The 21,399-nt window shown below is 39.3% G+C and overlaps 1 protein-coding gene across 1 annotated transcript in view; it reads left to right on the forward strand.

Annotated features, from left to right (window-relative positions):
* The window catches only part of G2E3 (G2/M-phase specific E3 ubiquitin protein ligase), a 78,370-nt gene that overhangs the window by 26,646 nt on the left and 30,325 nt on the right, over positions 1–21,399 (forward strand). The window contains exons 3-6 of the mRNA XM_080663836.1: positions 7,024–7,121; positions 9,046–9,147; positions 11,432–11,556; positions 12,640–12,805. Of these exons, the coding sequence (XP_080519962.1) occupies positions 7,024–7,121; positions 9,046–9,147; positions 11,432–11,556; positions 12,640–12,805 (491 nt within the window). The remainder of the gene's footprint in view (positions 1–7,023; positions 7,122–9,045; positions 9,148–11,431; positions 11,557–12,639; positions 12,806–21,399) is intronic.

Here is a 21,399-nt window from a genome sequence, read left to right on the forward strand (position 1 = left end):
AATATAGCAGGCAAATTAAGCATGGCCTGGGAATGATGTTATAAACATCCAAATCAACCTTGGCCGAAAAAAGGTTCCCCACCCCTGAGTTAAGGTAAATAAGACTAGCTGCTACTGTTATAGGTAATCCCTAAAGTCTTAATGGTTTAGCACAATAAAAATTTATTACGTGCTCATGTTACACTCCAGTGTGGATTATTTAGGGGAGGTAGGACAGACAGGGCCTTTCAGCTCCATGTAGTCATTTAGAGAGTCAAGCTCCTTCCATCTTGTATTGATCTGCCACCTTGAGATTCTCAGAGGCTTTTCTCTTCAGCTAGTGATTTTCTCATTGTTTTATTAGTATGTTGTATAAATTTTCTATATAAGTAAACATCATGAGATAGGAAAGATTGATAATAATTATACTAACTCTTCCTCAGTTCTATGTGCCACGCCCTTTTAATTATATTACTATATGCTATATCATTTAATCCTCATTAAGACATAGTTTGAGGTTGGTACTGTTGTCCTCATTTTTAAGAGGAGGAAACAGAGGGAATGCAGGGGAAGGTGGAGAGGGGAAAGAGATCAACCAATGAACTCATATGCATAACCCATAGACCCAGACAATAGGATGGTGAAGGTTGGGGGGAGGGGTGTTGTTGGAGAGGGCAATGGAGGAAAAAGTGAGATATGTAATATTTTGAACAATAAAGATTTATTAAAAAAAAAAAAGGAGGAAACAGAGCCATAAAGTGTTTATGTGATCTGTCCAAGGTTATACAGTGAGAATGTAGATCTGAGTCTTTTAACTCACATGTCCCTGACTCTACAATTTGCCTTTTTAAATTTTATTTATTTATTTATGTATGTATGTATGTATGTATGTCTTTATCTCACTAATATTTATTGGAAATCAGAACTGTGCACTGGAAGGAATGTAGATGGTAACGTAGAGATCTTACACATTTCCTACTTTATAGTAGTGGCAGTAAGTCATATATATACAATAAAGGCTAAAACCAAGAAGCTCTCTAAGAAATCTTATGGAGGAGGGTTTTGCTCTTAGAGTTGCTATGAATTCAAGGAGCAAAGTGAGATGTTTGGGTTAAGGTGTTGGGAGAATTCATCTTGAAAGTTGAAAGCCTAGGGAGGATCCAAAAAACAAAGAGAAGAGAGGAAAGAAGAGGACACCTGATGCTTGGACATTGCCCATTTCTTCCCAGCACACTTAGTTTTTCTCTGGTCCTACTCTTGGAGAAACATGAAAACGTCAGCGTGCATCTGTGTGGCCCAGTAATTGAAGACTAGTGCTAATTTAAACATTGGTTATACTTGGTTATATTTCCTATTCTGTTTTCAGTCTACCTACACTGGGATTTGTATTTAGAGGTAAAGGAAAGAGTTGCACATTTCTCTGAGATCACTCTTGATTTGTGTAAAATATTAACCTGACTTCGTAGGAAAGGAATGAAATGGGTGAGAGGCATGCTCATTGGTGAGTAAAAAGAGGCAGAGGCAGGATTTTAAGCTGGTGTGGATTCTTTCAGCCTTGGAAAAATGCAGCTGGGAGGCTCTCTGTACACTGGCAGTCTGTTCCTGATATGGGTGAACTGAAGAACCTGTAGTTTGTGTGGTAGCTCCTCCTGAAAGCAATTATCTGATTTACCATATGATTTCAATTCTTTGTGGACTATGAAAAAGACACTTCACCATTTTTGAAAGGAATATGAGCAGGAATGTTGATAGCTTATGTATTATTTAGAGCCTGCCATCTTGCCTTGGTCTCACAAAGGAGAATGACAGCATTGTCATGATGGTTTCAATGTATGTGACGGTGGGAATATAGATGCTGGATTTTGGAGCTTCTGTGAATTGCTGAGGATATTAAACCCTCAATTTTTTTCCATCCATTGCAGATAAATGTCTGGTATCTCATATTACAAATTTAAATTACATGTACACTTGAGAAATATAGTATACTGTTAACAAAATTACTAACTCCAGCTCATATTTTATCCCAAGTAATGCATATGAAAGATTCCAGGACATCACATGGGCACAGATGATAGCTAGATTTGGCTCACCCTTATTTCCACTAGTGTCACATAGAACAATTTTGTTTGTTTTGAGACATTTTCAGTGAGATGTTTGGAAGTTTGGGTAAGACTGTTACATCAAGGCACATTGATAAAATGGTTTGGCAGCAGCACCATCTTGTACTTACATAGTTCCTCTTCCTTTTCTCTTTGGCCACTTGTGTCTTTTATCTCAGTTGCTCTAGATTCTTGTAGTCTTTCTCCTTTTTCTTTAATAACACATCTTTGGTCATACCTCTGCCAATTCACAAATCTTCATTGACTCCTATTTGCACCCCAAATAAATTACAAACTCCTCAGGGTAATAATTAGGGTCATCCTGTGTAACCACCCTCCAGAACAAAAAAGTAGAATAGAAACAGCACCCAGAAGTCATCCTTGTTGTTGCTGTCCTCATGCTCCTTTCCAAGAGTAATAACTGACTCGAAGTCTTCTTTTGTTCATCGTTAAGCTCATGAGATTCATCCATGTTGTCGTTTATAACGGTAGTTCATGGCTGTGTAGCATTATTTGCATACCTCCATTAGCAAACTTGATGTGTATAAGGCTCTTCCTAGATGTGGCTTGAAGTGTGATGAAGTCCAGTAAAGCTTAATCTAGTCATGCAGACACGGAAGTTCAGTATGGCCCTGCTGGGGACCCTCAGTTTCTGTCTAGACCTCCTCAGAAGCCAGAAACAGTGCACAGGATAGCATTAGTGAGCACCTTAAAATTGCTCTTGCTTAGAGCTGAGCTTCTCAAACTTCTTTCTAAAATTGTTATTATTGTGGTAAAATGCACATAATAGAAAATTCACCATTTTAACTATTTTGAAATGTACGATTTGGTGGCCTTAGTACATATACAATGTTGTGCAACCATCACTAGTTCTAAAATACTTTAATCACCGTCAGAGGAAACTATACCCATTAGGTAGCCACTTCTCATTTCCTCTGGAAAACAACAGTCTGCTTTTTGTCCATCTCTGTAATATACCTATTCTGGATAATGAAATATATAAATGGAATCATGTATGTAACCTTTTGTGCTTGGATTCTTTCATTTAGCATAATGTTTCAAGACTCATCCATGTTGTATGTATCAGTACTTCACTCCTTTTTATAGCTAAATAATATTCCGTTGTATGGATATACTATATTTTGTTTTTTTCATCCAACTATCAATGGACGTTTGTCTCCCCCCCCCCCTTTTTGGGGGGCTATTGTGAACAGTGCTGCTGTGAACACGAGTATACCAATATTTGTTTGTATATTTATTTTTTATTTCTTTGGCATGTATACCCAGGAATGGAATTGTACTATGCAGTAACTATGTTTAACTTTTTGAGGAACTGTCAGGTTATTTCCAAAATAGATATACCATTTTGCATGTACACTAGCAGTACATGAGGGTTCCTATTTCTTCACAGCCTTCCAAACATTTGTTATTATCTGTTAACTAGTGGCCCAGTGCACAAAATTCATGCACATTAAAAGGGAATTAATTAGAGGAAATATTTTAATATTGCTATTTGCCCTTTCTCTATAATAGAAGTGTCAGAGATGAAAGAAAATTAGTAAAATGTTTATGAAAATCTCCCTCCTGTCAGAGTCTGGAGCACGCCGCAGGACCTAGAGTCAAGTCCCTGCCCACCACCCGCACGCGCTTCGAAAACGCACGAGACCCAGACCCTGCCAGCCCCACCCCCGTCAAGCCCCTCCAGGCGGGGGGTGCAGCCTCAGGTCCCCCGGTCCGGCACCGGGTCGGGGGCACAGTCTCAGGTCCCCCATCAAGCCCCACCAGGTCAGGGGCATGGCCTGAGGTCCCCCATCAAGCCCCGCCGGGTGGGGGCCATGACCTGAGTCCCCCATCAAGCCCTGCCAGGTGAGGGGTGCAGCCTGTCAAGCCCCGCCGGGCAGGGGGCTCAGCCTGAGGTCCCCCATCAAGCCCCACCGGGCGAGGGGCGCGGCCTGAGGTCCCTCGCCCTGGCCAAGTGCCATGCAGCCTCAGGTCCCTGCTATTCGGTTGTGACATTACAGCGTCCCGGCTAATTTGCATATTCCTCTATTGTATTAATGATTATATATATGATTGTTACTGTAAGTGTTATTACTTTTGTTGTTGTTAATCCTCACCCAAGGATATTTTTCCATTGATTTTTTAGAGAGAGGGGGAGGGGGAGAGACAGAGAAGGAAACATCCATGTGAAAGAGACACCTCACATCAACTTATTGCCTCTGGCATGCACCCTGACCAGGGCTGGGGATTGAATCTGCAACCAGAATCAAACTTGGGACCTTTTAGTCTGAAGGCCAATACTATCCACTGAGCCAAACCGGCTACGGTGTTATTACATTTTTATTATACCCATCCTAGTGGGTGTGGAGTGGCATCTCATTGTGGTTTAGGTTGTATTTCCTTAATGAATAATGATATTAAGCATCTTTTAATATGCTTACTGACCATATATCATCCTTGGAGAAATGTCTATTCAGATCTTTTGCCCCATTTTAAAACTGGGTTGTATTTTTGTTGAGTTGTAAGACTTTCTTATACGTTCTGGACACTAGACCCTTAACAGGTATATGATTTCCAAATATATTCTCTTAATTCTGTACATTATCTTTTTACTCTCTTGTTATTGTCCTTTGATGAACAAATGTTTTAAACTTTGGTGAAGTTTAATTTCTCTTTGATTACTTTTGTTTTTAGTATCTTGTGATATTTAAGAAACTATTGCCAAATTCAAGGTTATGAAGATTTACCCTTATATTTTCTTCTAAGAGTTGCGTAGTTTTGACTCTTACAATTAGGTCTTGGACATGCTTTGAGTTAATTTAATTGTTGTATATGGTGTTAGGAAGGGGTGTGATTATATTATCTTGTATGTGACTATTCAGTTGTCCCGGCACTATTTAAAATATTTTTTTATTGACGGATTTAGAGAGAGACGTCATTCTGTTGCTCCATGCATTTATTGTTTCATTGGTTGCTTTTTGTATATATTCTGATCAAAGATCAAACCTGAAACCTTGGTGTATTGAGACAGCGCCCTAACCAACTGAACTACCTGGCAAGGGCCTGCCATCACCATTTGTTGAAGAGACTTTTCTTTTTTCCATGGAATGGTCTTAGCATCCTTGTTCAAAATTAATTGATCTTAAATATATGAGTTTGTTTCTGGATTCTTCTTTTCTATTTACCTATATGTCTATATATCTTTCCATTTATCTTATGCCAATACCACACTGTTTTGATTTTTGTATCTTTGTCATAAGTTTTGAGTCTTCTTTCTTTTTTTTCTAAGTCAATCTAAAGGTTTCTCTCTTTTATTCTGAGTCAGTCTAAAGTTCTGTTGACCTTTTCAAAGAATCAACTTTGCTTTTATTGATTCTATTGTTTTCTTTCGCTTTCATTTATCTCTGCTCTAATGTTTATTATTTCTTCCCTTCTGCTAGTTTTGGGCTTACTTTTCTTCTTTCTTCTTCCTCCTTCCTCCTTCCTCTTCTTCCTTCTTCCTTCCTCTTCTTCCTTCTCCTCTTCCTCTTCCTCCTTTTTCTTCTCCTTCTTCCTCCTCCTCCTCCTTAAGGTTAAAATTAAATTTGATTTTATAGAGGCTTTCATGAGCCTCCTGACCAGGCAGAAGTGGAAGCTTAGTTTCTGGGTTTTTCCTGAGTATGCACCCAGCCCTGAGCATGTGTGTGTCCTAGATTCCCTCACTATATGTGGGAACTTTTCAAAGCCATTATTTCCCTATGTATCCCCCATTTCCAACCTCTTCTTTCCTAGGCTTTTTAGTCTGTCACCTGCTTGTCCTGTCAATTATCCTTTATTTCAAGCTGCTGTAGCTATTATATTTGTCTAAATGCTTTTGATAATGGTCAGACTCCAGCCCTGGGAAAGTTCTGATGTAGGCAAAACAAAGGCAAGCATCTGAGCCCATCCCCTCAGGGAGCCTCTACACAGGTCAAAACAAACAGTAACATTTCTTTGAGAACGAAGTCCATATTACCTCCTCTTGAACAATCCACACCAGAAACATGGGCCATTGTACTTAAGGCCATTGCCCAGCTGGAGATTGGGAGGTGGGAGGTGGTGGGTGAGTTAAAATACCATGAAGTTCTCATCAAAATATAGCAACTTATTTCTTTATTAATCAGTAGAGCCCCGGTGCATGAAATTTGTGTGCGGGTACGGTCCCTAGGCCTAGCCTGCAATCAGGGCCATCTTCCCCGGCTAGTCCTGCCCCCCGCCGCCACCCACCCTGGTTCCCCGTTTGTCATTGGGCGATTGGAGCCTGATGGCCAGGGGGAGGGGAGAGGAGAGACCGAGAGGTGGGCCATTCCTGCCCACTCGCTGGCCCCACCCCCACCGTGGGTCACCCTCTATGTGTGGGGCGACTGGTGGGGTGGGGGCCTTGGCCTGGTGCCTCCCGCATCTTCCGCCACCCACCCCTGGGTCCCTGTTTGCCATCGTGCGATGGTAGCCTGCCGGCCGGGGAAGGGGACCAAGAGGCAGTCAGTGCACCTCATTGTGACTGGTCGAGCAGTCGTTCTGGTCGTTCTGCCATTATGGTCGCTGGGCTCTTATATAGAATCCTCCTAATTGTTGTAAGATTTCAAAGTTTCTGAAAAATTGATTCTGACAGTTTTTGGCAGCTTAATCATTGCTTTAATGGGGTTTTGAAGACTCCTAATCCATTGTTTTCAGTGATGTTACCTTGCAAGTTGCCATTTTAACTATACACTGGAATTCATCATTAAAGATTAATGAATAAAATATAAAGTCACATTATTTTAGAAGTAGGTGTTGAAATTTTAAGTTACTGACAACAGTAAGATGTGATTTGCTCATGCAGAAAGAATTGAATACATCAATTAAAAAAAGCACTAATTCTATAGGGTGTTTTTTTTTGAAAATTTACAAAATATTTTTCCTATCTAATTTACTTTTTCACTGTTAGCTTGTGTTTTCTGTCGAAAAAATGATGATTGTCCTAATAAATATGGAGAAAAGAAAATTAATGAGAAATGGAATCTCACTGTACATTACTATTGTTTGGTGAGTATAATTTATAAGTAAATCTTAGAAATTTGATTTCTTCTAAAGAAGAGAATTAGATCCTGATGGTTGGTTTCTGAGAATTAGATAAGTCATTTAACTTTTCTGGCTCTCATTTTGCCTATATGTAAAAATAAGATTTTCATTTTTCAAATTCTAACATTCTGTAATTACTTGGCTTATTTTTAAAGACCTGCCATCACTACCTATTTATTTTTGCCTAACCTTTTGACTAAAGGTAATAAATATTTGTAGAAAAGGAAATAAGTTAATTTATGGTGGGTCACTCAAAAGAGAAAAAAATAATTTCATACTGAAAATTGGTCTCATTTATTTCCCATTCCCTCCACCAATTTCTTGACTCACTGAATCTGTGTCTTAAATTCTTATTTTCTGGGTACCTCTTTAGGGCTGTTCGCAGCATGGAAGCTGGCTTCTTCCAGAACAAGTGAAGAAAAAGAAAGAGGGGATAGATAGATACACCAACATGGAATCATGTGACCTAGTCTTCACAGTCACATATCACTGTCACTTTTGCTTTGTACTCCTGGTTAGAAGCAAGTCATTAAGTGTTAACTCACACTCAAGGGGAAGGGAATTAGACTCCACTTCTTAAAGGAACGAGTATCAACTAATTTGTGGACATATTTTTATGTCTACCACAGTATTCATGTTAAAATTCTTTAGATGCTTCCTTGAAAAAACATATAACATATTCCTTGGTGATTCTGTAAGACTAGTTTTGTGTCTCAATTACCCTATGGGTTAAATAAACTTCTATACTGGCCTAAGAACCTAATTCCTTTGCAGCAAGAGTAAAGAAAACATGAAATTGACATTCCAAATTTTTTTGTAAATTGGGATTTATTATATTTTACATAACACAAGGAAACTTTTTCATTTTTCTAAGAGTTTATTTTACTTTTTATATAGAATTAAGAGGGTTATTTTATTAGTCTATTTTTTCCCCATAACTAATTCCTAAGTAATGTATATCACTTGGTTTTCTTTAGCAGATATTATATTGATTAAGCCTCTTTAAGCACTTTGATATTGTCAATACTTTGAAGTATTTTTGCAATATTTAAATATATTTAAGTTGATCACATTAAATTTTTTATATTCTCTTATTTTATTAGCGAGTATAATAATTCAAAAAGATACTGACCCTAGACCCAACATTTATAAGATTCTATTTCACTGTGAACAAGAAAGAGTAGTAATGTTACCAATAGCAATGGAATGTTAGAGTTGAAAGTGTCTTATTGATAATCTAGTCCAGTGTTTTTATTTTTGTGTTTAAGGTCATTCATATTAAATTACTTGCTGAGGGGTCCAGAGAGTTGGATACAGAGCCTGGTTTGCAAGCCAGGACTTGTTATTCACAGTCCCATGCTTTTTCTTGATTCATGCTCCTTTAACATGTTTAAACTGAAGTTAAAAATCAGATTTTTAAAAATTTAAACATTTATGTTAATTACAATTCAATAGATTTCCCTGTAAATATGCCTTTATATGATTTAGAATCCAGCTAGATTTACAGTTAGCCTGAAGTATCACTAATAATCTGTATTATCTCCCTAGTATTTACTGTTAGTACATTTACACCTTTCAGTATTTACCACTTTTTCCCCATAAAGCTTAATTATAGGTATTTTTTGTTTTTCTTCCTTTCTTTCTTCCTTTGTCTGTTATTTCCTGAAATATTTTAGAAACTAGTTTGGTTATATGAACTATTAATATACAGTGCCTTTCAAATAAGAAAATGTGAGTAGCCTCTTACTTTGGTCATAAAAAATAACTATTATAGGTAAGAGGTACTTGAAATTCTAGCTGTTTTATTTATTAAAATATTATAGATATGTAATTTTTATTCCAAACTAGTTTTTTAGAGTTTATTTTCTAATTGAAAACATATTCATAGTTGATGTCAAGTGGAATTTGGCAGAGAGGTAAAGAAGAAGAAGGAGTTTATGGTTTCCTAATAGAAGACATAAGAAAAGAAGTGAATAGAGCTTCTAAACTGGTAAGTAAATTATTTTATTCATTATAGTAAATACTATAAATATTGTCAATACTAGGGAAGTCTTCATCAGTTTCTCCACTAGAAATTTGTAAGACTTTGATTTTATGTTCCAGTGCTTACTTTTGTCAAATATGGTGAATTTAGAGCATTTGTATTTTTGCAAGTGAAAGGGAACTTAACCGCCCCTGGATAATATATGTGACAATAATGATTTTCACTTCCTTATCTTATTCCAACCAACCCATCATTTCACCTACATTTACCATCAGAATTATGAACACACTTCTACTCACTGTTCTTCAAACTTCAATCCTGAGTCATCCAGCCATTCACTTTTCATTCTTCTACCTCAGTTGTTGGGTTGAAATGATGGGTTGAGGTAAAAATTACACAAGTATGAAGACCAGTAGTTTGTGATCTCCACAGCTCTGTGGCCCTTCTGTGACATTGTGTGTTGTGTTCAGTGCCTTCTCCTGTTCTCCAAGATAAGTATTCTAAACTTTCAACTCCTCACTCATTTCATTATAATATGAGAATCTACTCTGTGATAGCTACTAGATGATGTGCAAGGAAAGGACTGTGGGTCTCCCACGTGGTCTGAGTAGAAATAATGAAAGTGAGAGAATGAGAAGGTTAAATATGAAGATGCAGTAATGGCCTACAACCTGCAACAGATAATTAAAATAATGGTATGCTTGTCCCCCTTCCTGTCCATGTCCATATCTCAGTTACACCCCTGGGCAAGTGTGGAATTTAAGGAGTATTTCCTAATTACGTGTTTTCATTTGAGATTTGAATGAGACTTTCGTGTATAGCCATTATATTTATAAGCAAGCAGCTTTATTCAAGACATTTTATAAGGGAAGCATGTAGAGACCTTTATTTTAGTTGAGGCAAAGAAATGGAGGCAGCTATATTTTAAGATGTTGAGGATGCAGAGGACTTGATGGTAAAATAGAGGTTCTAGAACATAAGGAAAAAGGTTGGGAGGAAGGGCATCAGTAGGGTATCTAAGAGTCACATGTGAGTAATTAGTATCAAAATTCCTCAACTTCCTGATAGTGAATATGTGGTGAGAGGTGGCCTGTTTTCTTAAAACATCTGATTTCTCTCTTGAGTATACTGTATTGTGAACCTTTGAGAATCTCTTGATCCTGAAGAGGTATTTCCATTTGTGACCTTAAATTAGAATTCTCTATATCATTTTACTGAGAGAGCAACAGGTTGGCAAGGTATTCTCTTATGACCTGGTAGTGTTTGAGGGATCAGCATTAACACTGTTTAATCTCTTCATAAGTGACCATTATAATGGACATTTCAAGGATTCCAAGATGTTTTAGGTACTGCTCTATATTTTAGTAATGATTGATTCATCTAATAGTCTTTGTTTGTATACCACTGTTATATTTCAGTCAGTGCCAATGCTATTGTGTTTGTTTCCTAGAGCTGTCATAATACATTACCATAACCTGGGTCACTTAAAATAGAAATGTCTCACAATTCTGGAGACCAGAAGTTCCAAATCAATCTGTTAGAATTGATTCTTTCTGGAAGCTCTGAGGGGAAATCCATTCCATACTTCTCTCTGAGCTTCTGATGGCTGCTGACAAGCTTTGCATTTCTTAGTTTGTGGCAGCATAACTTCAGTCTCTGCTTCCATCTTCATATGGTCTTCCCCTCTGTGTGTCTGTGTCTTAAATCTCCCCCTCCCAAAGACATCAGTCATTTGATTTAGGGACCCCTCTAAATCCAGAATAATCTCATCTTTAGATCCTTAACTTACTTCTACGAAGACCCTATTTCCAAATAAGGTCACATTCATTCAGGTACCAGGAATAAAGACTTGAATATATCTTTTTAGGGGTCACTAACCTATTATAATTATCTAACACTTTTTCATTTGGTTAGGATAGAGTGATCCTAGCCATTTCTTTTTACAGATTGGCTTTTAGTATTGTTATACTATTCTCCTTGGTGAATATTTCCTAATTATGTGTTTTCATTTGAAATTTGAATGAAACTTCTTTTTCTCATTCACATGTTAGGTTAAAGATGTTTCCTATATCAGAAATTATTGTAGGAGTGAATCTTTAGTGTCTTTATGTTCTTTCTGGGTAGAACAATTTTTCAGGAAATTTCTTTAATATACTATCACCACAGCTATGTGCTATTTGATGAAATTAATTTTCAGACTCCTCAAAAGGAATATTTATTTATACCTTGGTCATAGAATGGTGCTCAATTTTTCTGTGTTATGCCCCTATTCTTTTTTGTTTTTTTCTAGAAATGCTGTGTTTGCAAGAAAAGTGGTGCTTCAATTGGATGTGTTGCACCTCGATGTAAACGAAGTTATCATTTCCCGTGTGGACTTCAGAGAGAATGTATTTTCCAGTTCACTGGCAATTTTGCGTGAGTTAACTGTTGAATGTGAAAGATGATGGTTAAAGAAAAGTCAGTAATGGATATGTATATTCCAATTATATAATTCCTTTGTTAAATTTTTTTTCAAAGCTGCACTGAGTTTCTACAGTGTGTGTGTGTGTGTATATATATGTGTGTGTGTATATATATATATATGTATATATACATATATATATATGTAGAGAGAGAGAGAGAGAATGAATATATATGTGCAGTCATTTCTATCTGCAGAGTCTTGAGATTTGCCTCTTTTATGGAATCATTTCTGTCTGCAAAGTCTTAAGAATAGCCATATCTGAAATGGGCTTATTTACCTAACTTTCAGCTCTAGAGTATAATCTGGAACTGTTAATGTATACTCATAGTCAGTGAAAATTTTTACCTTATATAATTCTAGATTTTTATATCACTCTTTAGATTTACCAGTAATAGTCCAGTTTTCTTCATGGAGCCATATTTACTTCTCCTAGTATAAACTGAAGGCATATAAATTTGGAATGCAAAAAAATAAATATTGCTCCCCTGGGATGCTCCTGAAAGTACTGCTTCTTGAATCCAGCTTTAAACATAAAATTTTTATAAATTTTGATATTAGATATCATGAGTGTTCTATTTCTTTTAGTCCTTGTGATCTTGACCAATTTAATGAATTTTTACTATGTAAAAAAAACTGCAGTTTAGATAATACAAATGGAAATAAATTTAGTGGGTTAGGAATAAGTTATTATTTTCATTTTTTCTGTTATATGATTAAATATTTAAATGTTAAGTTCCTTTAATTTTGTGCAATGTTTAATACAATGGTGTGTATATTCTGTTGCTAACAATCTTATATAGGATTCTCAACATAATATTAGTTGCTGAGATTCTGTGAGGGAAGGCTTACCACATTTTGAAAGTTCAGTTAAGCATGGTCATAGATTGTGAAACTGACTTATAATGCCAAAGTTTCAGTCTGTTGTAGGTTAATTATGGGAGAGATAGAAATGAAGTTTCTCTTATAAATGTGCATTGTAATGCTATCCTAATTGTGCTTTGTAATTTATTAGATGTTGATTTTAAATAATTTAGGTCATTTTGTTGGAACCATCGACCTGTTCAAATAATTACACCTAATAATTATAGAGACTCCTTACCATGCACCATTTGCTTGGAATTTATTGAGCCTATTCCAACTTATAGCATATTACGAAGTCCTTGTTGTAAGAATGCTTGGTTTCATAGAGACTGTTTACAGGTAAGATGTTTTGGAAGCTTTTTCTGATATAAAATTTGTTGCTTGCTGATTTAAATTTAAAATTGGAAAGAATTAATGTGTATTTTAGCTCATACTAATTGTAACTTTTTATTTTTATTTTTGTTTTTTTCATTTCAATAAATCTTTATGGTTCAGATTATTACAATTGTTCCTCTTTTTTCCCCCCATAGCTCCCCTCCATCCGGTTACCACCCCACCCTCTGCCCTTACCCCCCCCCCCCCCGCCATTGTCCTTATCCATAGGTGTACAATTTTTGTCCAGTCTCTTCCCGCATCCCCCACACGCCTTTACCCACGAGAATTGTCAGTCCACTCTCTTTCTATGCCCCTGATTCTATTATATTCACCAGTTTATTCTGTTCATCAGATGTTTAATTCACTTGATTTTTAGATTCACTTGTCGATAGATATGTATTTGTTGTTCATAATTTTTATCTTTACCTTTTTCTTCTTCTTCCTCTTCTTAAAGAATACCTTTCAGCATTTCATATAATACTGATTTGGCAGTGATGAACTCCTTTAGCTTTTTCTTATCTATGAAGCTCTTTATCTGACCTTCAATTCTGAATGATAGCTTTGCTGGATAGAGTAATCTTGGTTGTAGGTTCTTGCTATTCATCACTTTGAATATTTCTTGCCACTCCCATCTGGCCTGCATGGTTTCTGTTGAGAAATCAGCTGACAATCATATGAGTGCTCCCTTGTAGGTAACTAACTGCTTTTCTCTTGCTGCTTTTAATATTCTCTCTTTATCTTTTGCTCTTGGCATTTTAATAATGATGTGTCTTGGTGTGGTCCTCTTTGGATTCCTTTTGTTTGGGGTTCTCTGTGCTTCCTGGACTGTAAGTCTATTTCTCTCACCAGGTGGGGGAAGTTTTCTGTCATTATTTCTTCAAATAGGTTTTCAGTATCTTGCTCTCTCTTCTTCTGGCACCCCCATAATTCGGATGTTAGTACACTTGAAGTTGTCCCAGAGGCTCCTTACACTGTCTTCATATGTTTAGATTCTTTTTTCTTTTTGCTTTTCCGGTGGGTGTTTTTTACTTTTTTGTATTTCAAATCTTTGACTTGATTTTTGGGATCCTCTAGTCTGCTGTTGGATCTCTTTATATTATTTTTAATTTCAGTCAGTGTATGTTTAATTTCTAGTTGTTCCTTTTTCATATCCTCGAGGGTCTCACTAAATTTATCAGCCTTTTCTAGGAAATTCTTGAAAAACCTTATAACTGTGGTTTTGAACTCTATATCCAGTCATTTGCTTTCCTCCATTTCTGTCATTTGTGACCTGTTTCTTGTCTCCGCATTTTGGCTGCTTCCCTGAGTTGATAGAGTGGCTTTGTGTACTAGGTGTCCTATAGGGCCCAGTGGTTTATCCTCCCCAGTTACCTGAGGTGGACACTCTTGGTGCACCCCTTTGTGGGCTGTATGCACAGTCTTATTGTAGTTAAGCCTTGATGGTTGTTGGTATCACTGGGAGGAATTGACATCCAGGCCAATTGGCTGTGGGGATCAGCTGTGTCTACAATGGGAGAACTCCTGTGCTGGAGACACCCTTATGAGGCTAGACTTGCTTCAGTGGGGCTTTGGTTCTCACTGAGTCTGCCCCCTGAGTGTGCCCCTTATGGATCTGAGGAGTTGTAATTTGGATGGTCCCACTCTGACCACTGGGTACACTGGCTCTTGGATCTCCAAGGAGGTGCTAATTTAGCCTCTGCCTGAGGCCACCCAGCAGGAGCTATGGAGAGATCTGCAGATTCCTCTTCTTTGTTTGGGGTTTGGAGGTGCCCAGATGAGGCCCAGATGTGAAGCAGTGCAAGCTGCTGTGGGGCCTTGGGCCTTCTTTTGGATGTTCTGGGTCTCTCTGACCCAGCTGCAGTTTGATAGGTAATTTTAGATTGCAAAGGGCCAGGCCATTCATATGCAAAAGCCTCTGCGCACAGCTTGGATGGGGCGGAGTCTCAGGGCAGAGCAAATAGCAGTGGCTTCCCCTCAGCCCTGTCCTAAGAAGCCCCTGGGTCTCAGTGTCCCGTGGTAATGACGTAATCGCTGCAAACACCTCTGAGAGCAAGTCGCCCTCGAGTTCCGCCTGATGCCAGACAGTCCAGTTTCTCCACGTATGAGTCTGGGTCCCCAGAGTCTTGCCCGGAACTGGAGTTCAGAGCAGTTGGGAGTTTGTGTCTCCCTCCTGCTTCAAAAAGACAGCCGCATACTCAGTTGCCAGCAGTCTCCACGCGTGCGCCTCCGTACCTCTGCCTTTACTTCCGCAGCTCCTTTGAGTCTCAGTGTGCTTTTCTCTTTACTTCTAGTTGTAGAATTTCCACTCAGCCAGCCTTCCTGTGGTCTGGATGATGTCCGTTTTGTCTTTTAGTTGTAGTTTCGAAGTTGTTGTGCGAGGCAGCAGTTCAGGTGTTTACCTATGCTGCCATCTTGGTTTCTCTACTTGTAACTTTTTAAAACAGCTTTATTAAAATATCTTCTTGACAAAAATGCCAACTCCATCTTTAATGTCAAGGAAATCTGATTGTCCATATGGTACCATAGATCTGTTAATATGTAACATGTTTTTATGTAACCTGCTGTGTAAAATTGTTCATAAGCCGTATTTTAAAGGTTTCAAAAGTGCTTAATGTACTTCCTTTGCAATATAACTTGTAATATAACTTGCAATGTAACTTTCTGCTATGTGGTAGGAATTTGTAAGAGATGATGACAGGCAAAGGATATTAGAATAGCAAAAATGGCCCAAACTGTATGGCTCAGTGGTGGAGCGTCTACTTATGAACCAGGAGGTCGCAATTCGATTCCAGGTTGGGGCTTGGTCCCCGGTGGGGTGCTTGTGGGAGGCAGCCAGTCAGTGATTCTCTCATAATTGATGTTTCTGTCTGTCTCTGAAATCAATAAAAATATATACATATTTTTAAAAATAGCAACGTTTTTATGAATTAACCTTTAATAATGGCAACAAGATGTGAATAAAATTAAACTATTGTATTCTAAAAAAATAAATAGAAACCGCTTTATTGAAGCCTTTTTTACATTAGGGTAAATTCCCCCTAATGAATTATACAATTAATATTTTAATACTTTAGATACAACTTCTTAATGTGTATTTATCTAATGATTTTATTTGTTTCACAATAAATAAAACAGATATTTATTGTCAAGTTATTTACATATTTAAGCTTTGAAAACCAAGATATGTGAAATGATCATGTAATTGTAAGCTAAGATATTTAAATGTTAGAAGCCTTTCCTATTGTATGTCAAACCTGATGACGTTTTCTAGTAAATGAAATTTTGACATTAAACAATTTAATATTATTTTATGAAAATATTTGAAAGTTAAAAAGATCTCAGACCCTAACAGGTTTGACTCAGTGGCTAGAGTGTCGGCTTGCGGACTCAAGGGTCCCATGTTCGATTCCGGTCAAGGGCATGTACCTTGGTTGCGGGCACATCCCCAGTAGGGAGTGTGCAAGAGGCAGCTGAATCAATGTTTCTCTCTCATCGATGTTTCTAACTCTCTATACCTCTCCTTTCCTCTCTGTAAAAAATCAATAAAATATATTAAAAAAATAAATAAAATAAAATAAAAGGAGGTTACTACTGATTATAGATTATCCACTAAAGTGTTTTTTTTTTTTTTAAGTTAGGATATATTGCAAAGCCTCTTATGTATCAACTAGTAGCCCTGCGCACGAATCCATGAGCCAGTAGCTCTCTGCAGGGCTTTGCCGCTCCGCGCCCGCTGCCCAGAGGCTCTCCACGGTTCAGAGGCCCATCCACGGCCAGGCGCAGAACGCTTACCTTGTCACCGGGGCGACGACGCAAGTGTCCCCCCCAGCCACTCCATGGCCGGGGTGGAACACTTGCCTCGTTGCCAAAGCAAGCATTCTGCCAGTTCACTCACGCTGCCCACTCAGCGACCGCCCCCCAGGACTGGGGGACTCCGGCGGGGCTGAGAGGACTGGGCACCGCCATCTTGTGGCTATGGGCACCACCATCTTTGTGATGGTTAATTTGCATATTACCCTTCTATTAGATAGGATAGGACTAGAGGCCCGGTTCATGAATTTGTGCATGGGTGGAGGTCCCTTGGCCTGGCCGGCAATTGGGGCCAATTGGGGCCTTTTCGCCCGGTCCCAATCGGGGCCCATTGGGGCTGATTGGGGCTGGCCGGCTAGGGGTAGGGACCGTGGGAAGTTGACTGTGGGAGTGCACTGACCACCAGGGTGCAGTGCCTGTGTTGAGTGCCTGTACCCTGGTGGTCAGTGCATGTCATAGCTATCGTCCGGTCATAATGGTCGCTTAGGCTTTTATATATAGACTAGACGCCCAGCGCACGAAATCATGCACAACTATGGTCCCTAGGCCTAGCCTGTGATCAGGGCCATCTTCCGCCCGCTCGCCAGTACCCAGTCATGCCCTGCTGCCTCCACCCACCCTGGTTCCCTGTTGGCCGGTCGATTGATCTGAGCCTGCGGGCGGAACCAAGAGGTCGGCATTCTTCCCATTTGCCAGTCCCCAATCCCGCCCCACTGCCTCCACCCACCCCAGTTCCCCATGGTTCCCCATTGGCCATCCAGTGATCGGAGCCTGCGGTCTGTGTGGAAGGACTGAGAGGTGGTCAATCACCTCATAGCGACTGTTCGATCGGTCATTCCAGTCGTTCCGCCTTTATGGTCACTGGCCTTTTATTATATAGGATAGTCTTAAAAGTACTAACAGTAGTCAAAGTAGTAAAGTTTAAATGATTACTTTCAATTTTTTGTATGAGCCTTGAACATTTATGTTTAGGGCTATTCAGTGAAAAGTGGCAAGATGGGACCTATTTTGTTGGGTAAATATTAGAAATTCTGTTAATTCTTACAAATAAGTGTTTGTAAAAGGATCCAGGGAGTGTAGTTCATAAACATTGTGAAGTGTTTGTTATCTGTACCTATTGAAGAAGAAGTTCACATTATATGAGAATCTTTAAAAAGTAATTTATCTTAATTAAGGGTTTGCATTTGAATGAATGTAATTGCTGCCAAATGTATCTTGTTAATTTTGTAACAGTATGTTATTTTTCAAGACAAATAAGATTTGCCTCACTTATCTATATCCTATCTAATGAAAGAGTAATATGCAAATTGACCATCACTCCAAGACACAAGATGGCTGCCCCTATGTGGTCAAAGATGGATGCCCCCATGTGGACACAAGATGGTCGCCACAAGATGGCTGGCAGGGGAGGGCAGTTGTGGGCAGTTGGGGGTGACCAGGCTGGCAGAGGAGGATAGTTGTGTGAGACCAGGCCAGCAGAGGAGGGCAGTTGGGGGAGACCAGGCCAGCAGGGGAGGGCAGTTGGGAGGGACCAGTCCTGCATGGGAGGGCAGTTGGGAGGCAAGCCTGCAGGGGAGGGCAGTTAGGGGCAATCGGGCCAGCCGGGGAGCAGTTAGGCGTTGATCATGCTGGCAGGGGAGTGGTTAGGCGGTGATCAGGCTGGCAGGCAGGAGCGGTTAGGGGCAATCAGGCAGAGGCAGGCGAGCGGTTGAGAGCCAGCAGTCCTGGATTGTGAGAGGGATGTCCAACTGTCCAGGTGGGATCAGGTGTAAACGGGCGGTCGGACATCCCTCGAGGGGTCCCAGATTGGAGAGGGTGCAGGCTGCGCTGAGGGACCACTTCCCCTCCCCCATGCACAAATTTCATGCACCAGGCCTCTAGTATATATATAAAAGCGTAATATGCAAATCGACCGATGGTGGAACGACTGGTCAGCTATGATGCGCACTGACCACCAGGGGGCAGATGCTCAATGCAGGAGCTGCCCCCAGCCTGCAGACCCTGATTGACCAATCAAGGCCTGCCAGCCAACCTCTTGGTCTCTCACCCCAGCTGGCAGGCTCCAATCTCCCGATGGGGAACTGGGAACTGGGGGTGGGTGGTGGCAGATGCAGGCCGCACCAGGGCACTGATCATCCTGCCGGTCGCCCCACACAGAGGGCGGCCACGGGGGGCGGGGCCAGTTGCCAGCAGCTGGGGAAGAATGGCCCTGATCTCAGGCCAGGCCTGGGGACCCCACCCATGCACGGATTTCATGCGCCAGGCCTCTAGTGTGTTAATGAATCAGAGAGAGGTTCTCAAACTTGACCTAGTATTCACTGGGCTTTTTGTGAACACTCTGAAGATACCAAGTTTCAAATTCTGTCATTAAAAAGTAGAAATAAGTCCTAGCTGATTTGGCTCAGTGAATAGAGTGTTGGCCCAAGGACTGAAGGGTCTGGGGTTTGATTCTGGTCAAAATCACTTACCTCGATCCTCATGCAGGAGGCAACTAAACGATATGTATTCTCCCTTCTACTCTCTCTGAAAATCAGTGGAAAAATATCCTCAGGTGAGGATTAACAACAACCAAAAAGGTAGAAATAGTATGCTAACAAAGTTGTAGGTCTACTTTATGCAAATACAAAAATACAGCCACATTGCCCTGGCTGGTGTTGCTCAGTGGTTAGAGTGTCGGCTGTGCACCAGAGACTCTCAGGTTCGATTCGGGGTCAAGGGCATGTACCTGGGTTGCAGGTTTGATCCCCGGCCCTAATTGAGGTTTGTGCTGGAGGCAACCAATCGCTGTGTTTCTCTCACATTGATGTTGCTCTCTCACACTCCAACCCTCCCTTCCACTCTCTCTAAAAAAAAAAAAAAAAAAAAGGAAAAAAAATCAATGGGAAAAATATCCTTGGGTAAGGATTAAAAATACAGCCACATGGATACCTGTCTATGATACAAGTATTAATAAGCAATTGTTACATGACTGGAGTTCATTCATATTCTCTATAAGGAGCTCCAGTGGCTTTTCCACCCTAGTACTAGATTCTTAACTGAAATAATAAATAGAATCTGCCCTATCTAGATAGCTACAATAATATCTGAATAATTACTTTAAATATCTGAACTTCATTAATATAAAAGAGCCAAAGGAAGTACAAACCTATGCAATAGAATGCAAAATTTTGAAAAAACGTATGTGAAAATCTCATTGTTTTTACCCCTACAAATGCTATATACATTGGAATTTTGTGAAGAAGAGACTATAGGTTAATATAAAAGAAATTAATGGACTCCAGCCGGTGTGCCTAAGTTAGCATTGATCCATGCACCAAGAGGTTGTGGGTTCGATTCCCAGTCCCGGGTTGCAGGCTAGATCCCCGATGGGGACTGTGCAGGAGGCAGCCAAGCCATTCAATGTTTCTGTCTTCCTCTCCCTCTCACTTCCTCTCTAAAAAATAAAAATAAAAATGTCAATAAAAACATATTAAAATTAATGGAAACTTTTCACTCTGGCTATGTAGAGAATTGTCACTATTCTTGTTCATTTTGGATTTCTCCTTCATTGTTCTGGTCTTGGTATCTTCCATATGGCCTCTGGTGTTTTTTCCTCCATACTAGACACTTACTTTTTGTATCACATCCTATATTTAGTATGTGTTAAAATTGCTTGCTGACCCTTTAGGTTTAGATTTTAGAAACTTGTTGCTTTCCTACCACGTGTGTGTGTGTGTGTGTGTGTGTGTGTGTGTATGTGTGTGTGTGTGTGTGTGTGTGTGTGTGTGTTTTACTTGGTAGTAGTTTGAACCTGTGTTCCTATTTGTTCACTTGTTAAAATCATTCCCCAACCCAAGTCTGTCAGGTCTACCTTATAGATATTTTGTGTACACTTTTTTGTTGCTGTTCTCTCTATTTTAACTAGATTTTTGTAGGAGTCTACTGAACTGGTCTTTCTCCTGCATGCCTTATTTCCTGTAATTTCTTCACACTATCGGTTTTGATTTACCTATTTAGCCTCCTTATTTAGTTTACTATGACCAGCATGTCATCCCTAAGTATATTAATTAGTTTTCTAATCACATGTGCTTACATTACCACTTGATTTGATATATGCTATTTTCTAGTTTTGTAATGTCTTTTGTCCCATTTTCCTGGCAGACTCCTGTGTCTTCTTCCAAAATTAGCTTTGACCTTACCATCCATGTGACATTTTTGTCAGGCTCTTATATAGACTGAGGTACTTCTTCCTCTCTCTTCCATGTATATACTTTAAAAAAAACTTGTACACTATATTAGAATTGTATACTCTGCCTACTCACGAGTCATTTTATATTTCTGTTTTTGGTACATAGCATAGTGTTTGGTGCCTATATAGTAGGGGTTACTAGTAAATATTTGTTAATGAAGGTGTGCTATTTTGTGGTATTTTTTACTGGGTGTTGGCTACTCTTTCTAGTAGGGTTATAGTTTTCTGTTTCTTTTTGCATACCCTCTGCCGGCTGCTTTTGTATTTGTAGTAACTCAAGAGTGAGACTAGGTTTTATACTTCTCCCCTCTTAGGAAGAAAACTAACAGAGTGAGTTAAAAATAGAACCAAGGATACTTTTTATGTAGCACTTATTTAAATATATTTCCTAGATGAAGCAACTCAAGATTTTTACTATTCACAGACATGGCCAACACAATATTTGGGAACAGAAATGATATTAGACACCAAAGATTAAGAGGGATATATGGATATATGGGTTAATATATAGTAAAGCTAA

Source organism: Plecotus auritus, assembly GCF_963455305.1.
Source record: "Plecotus auritus genome assembly, chromosome: 1".
In the NCBI taxonomy this organism is placed as follows: Eukaryota; Metazoa; Chordata; class Mammalia; order Chiroptera; family Vespertilionidae; genus Plecotus; species Plecotus auritus.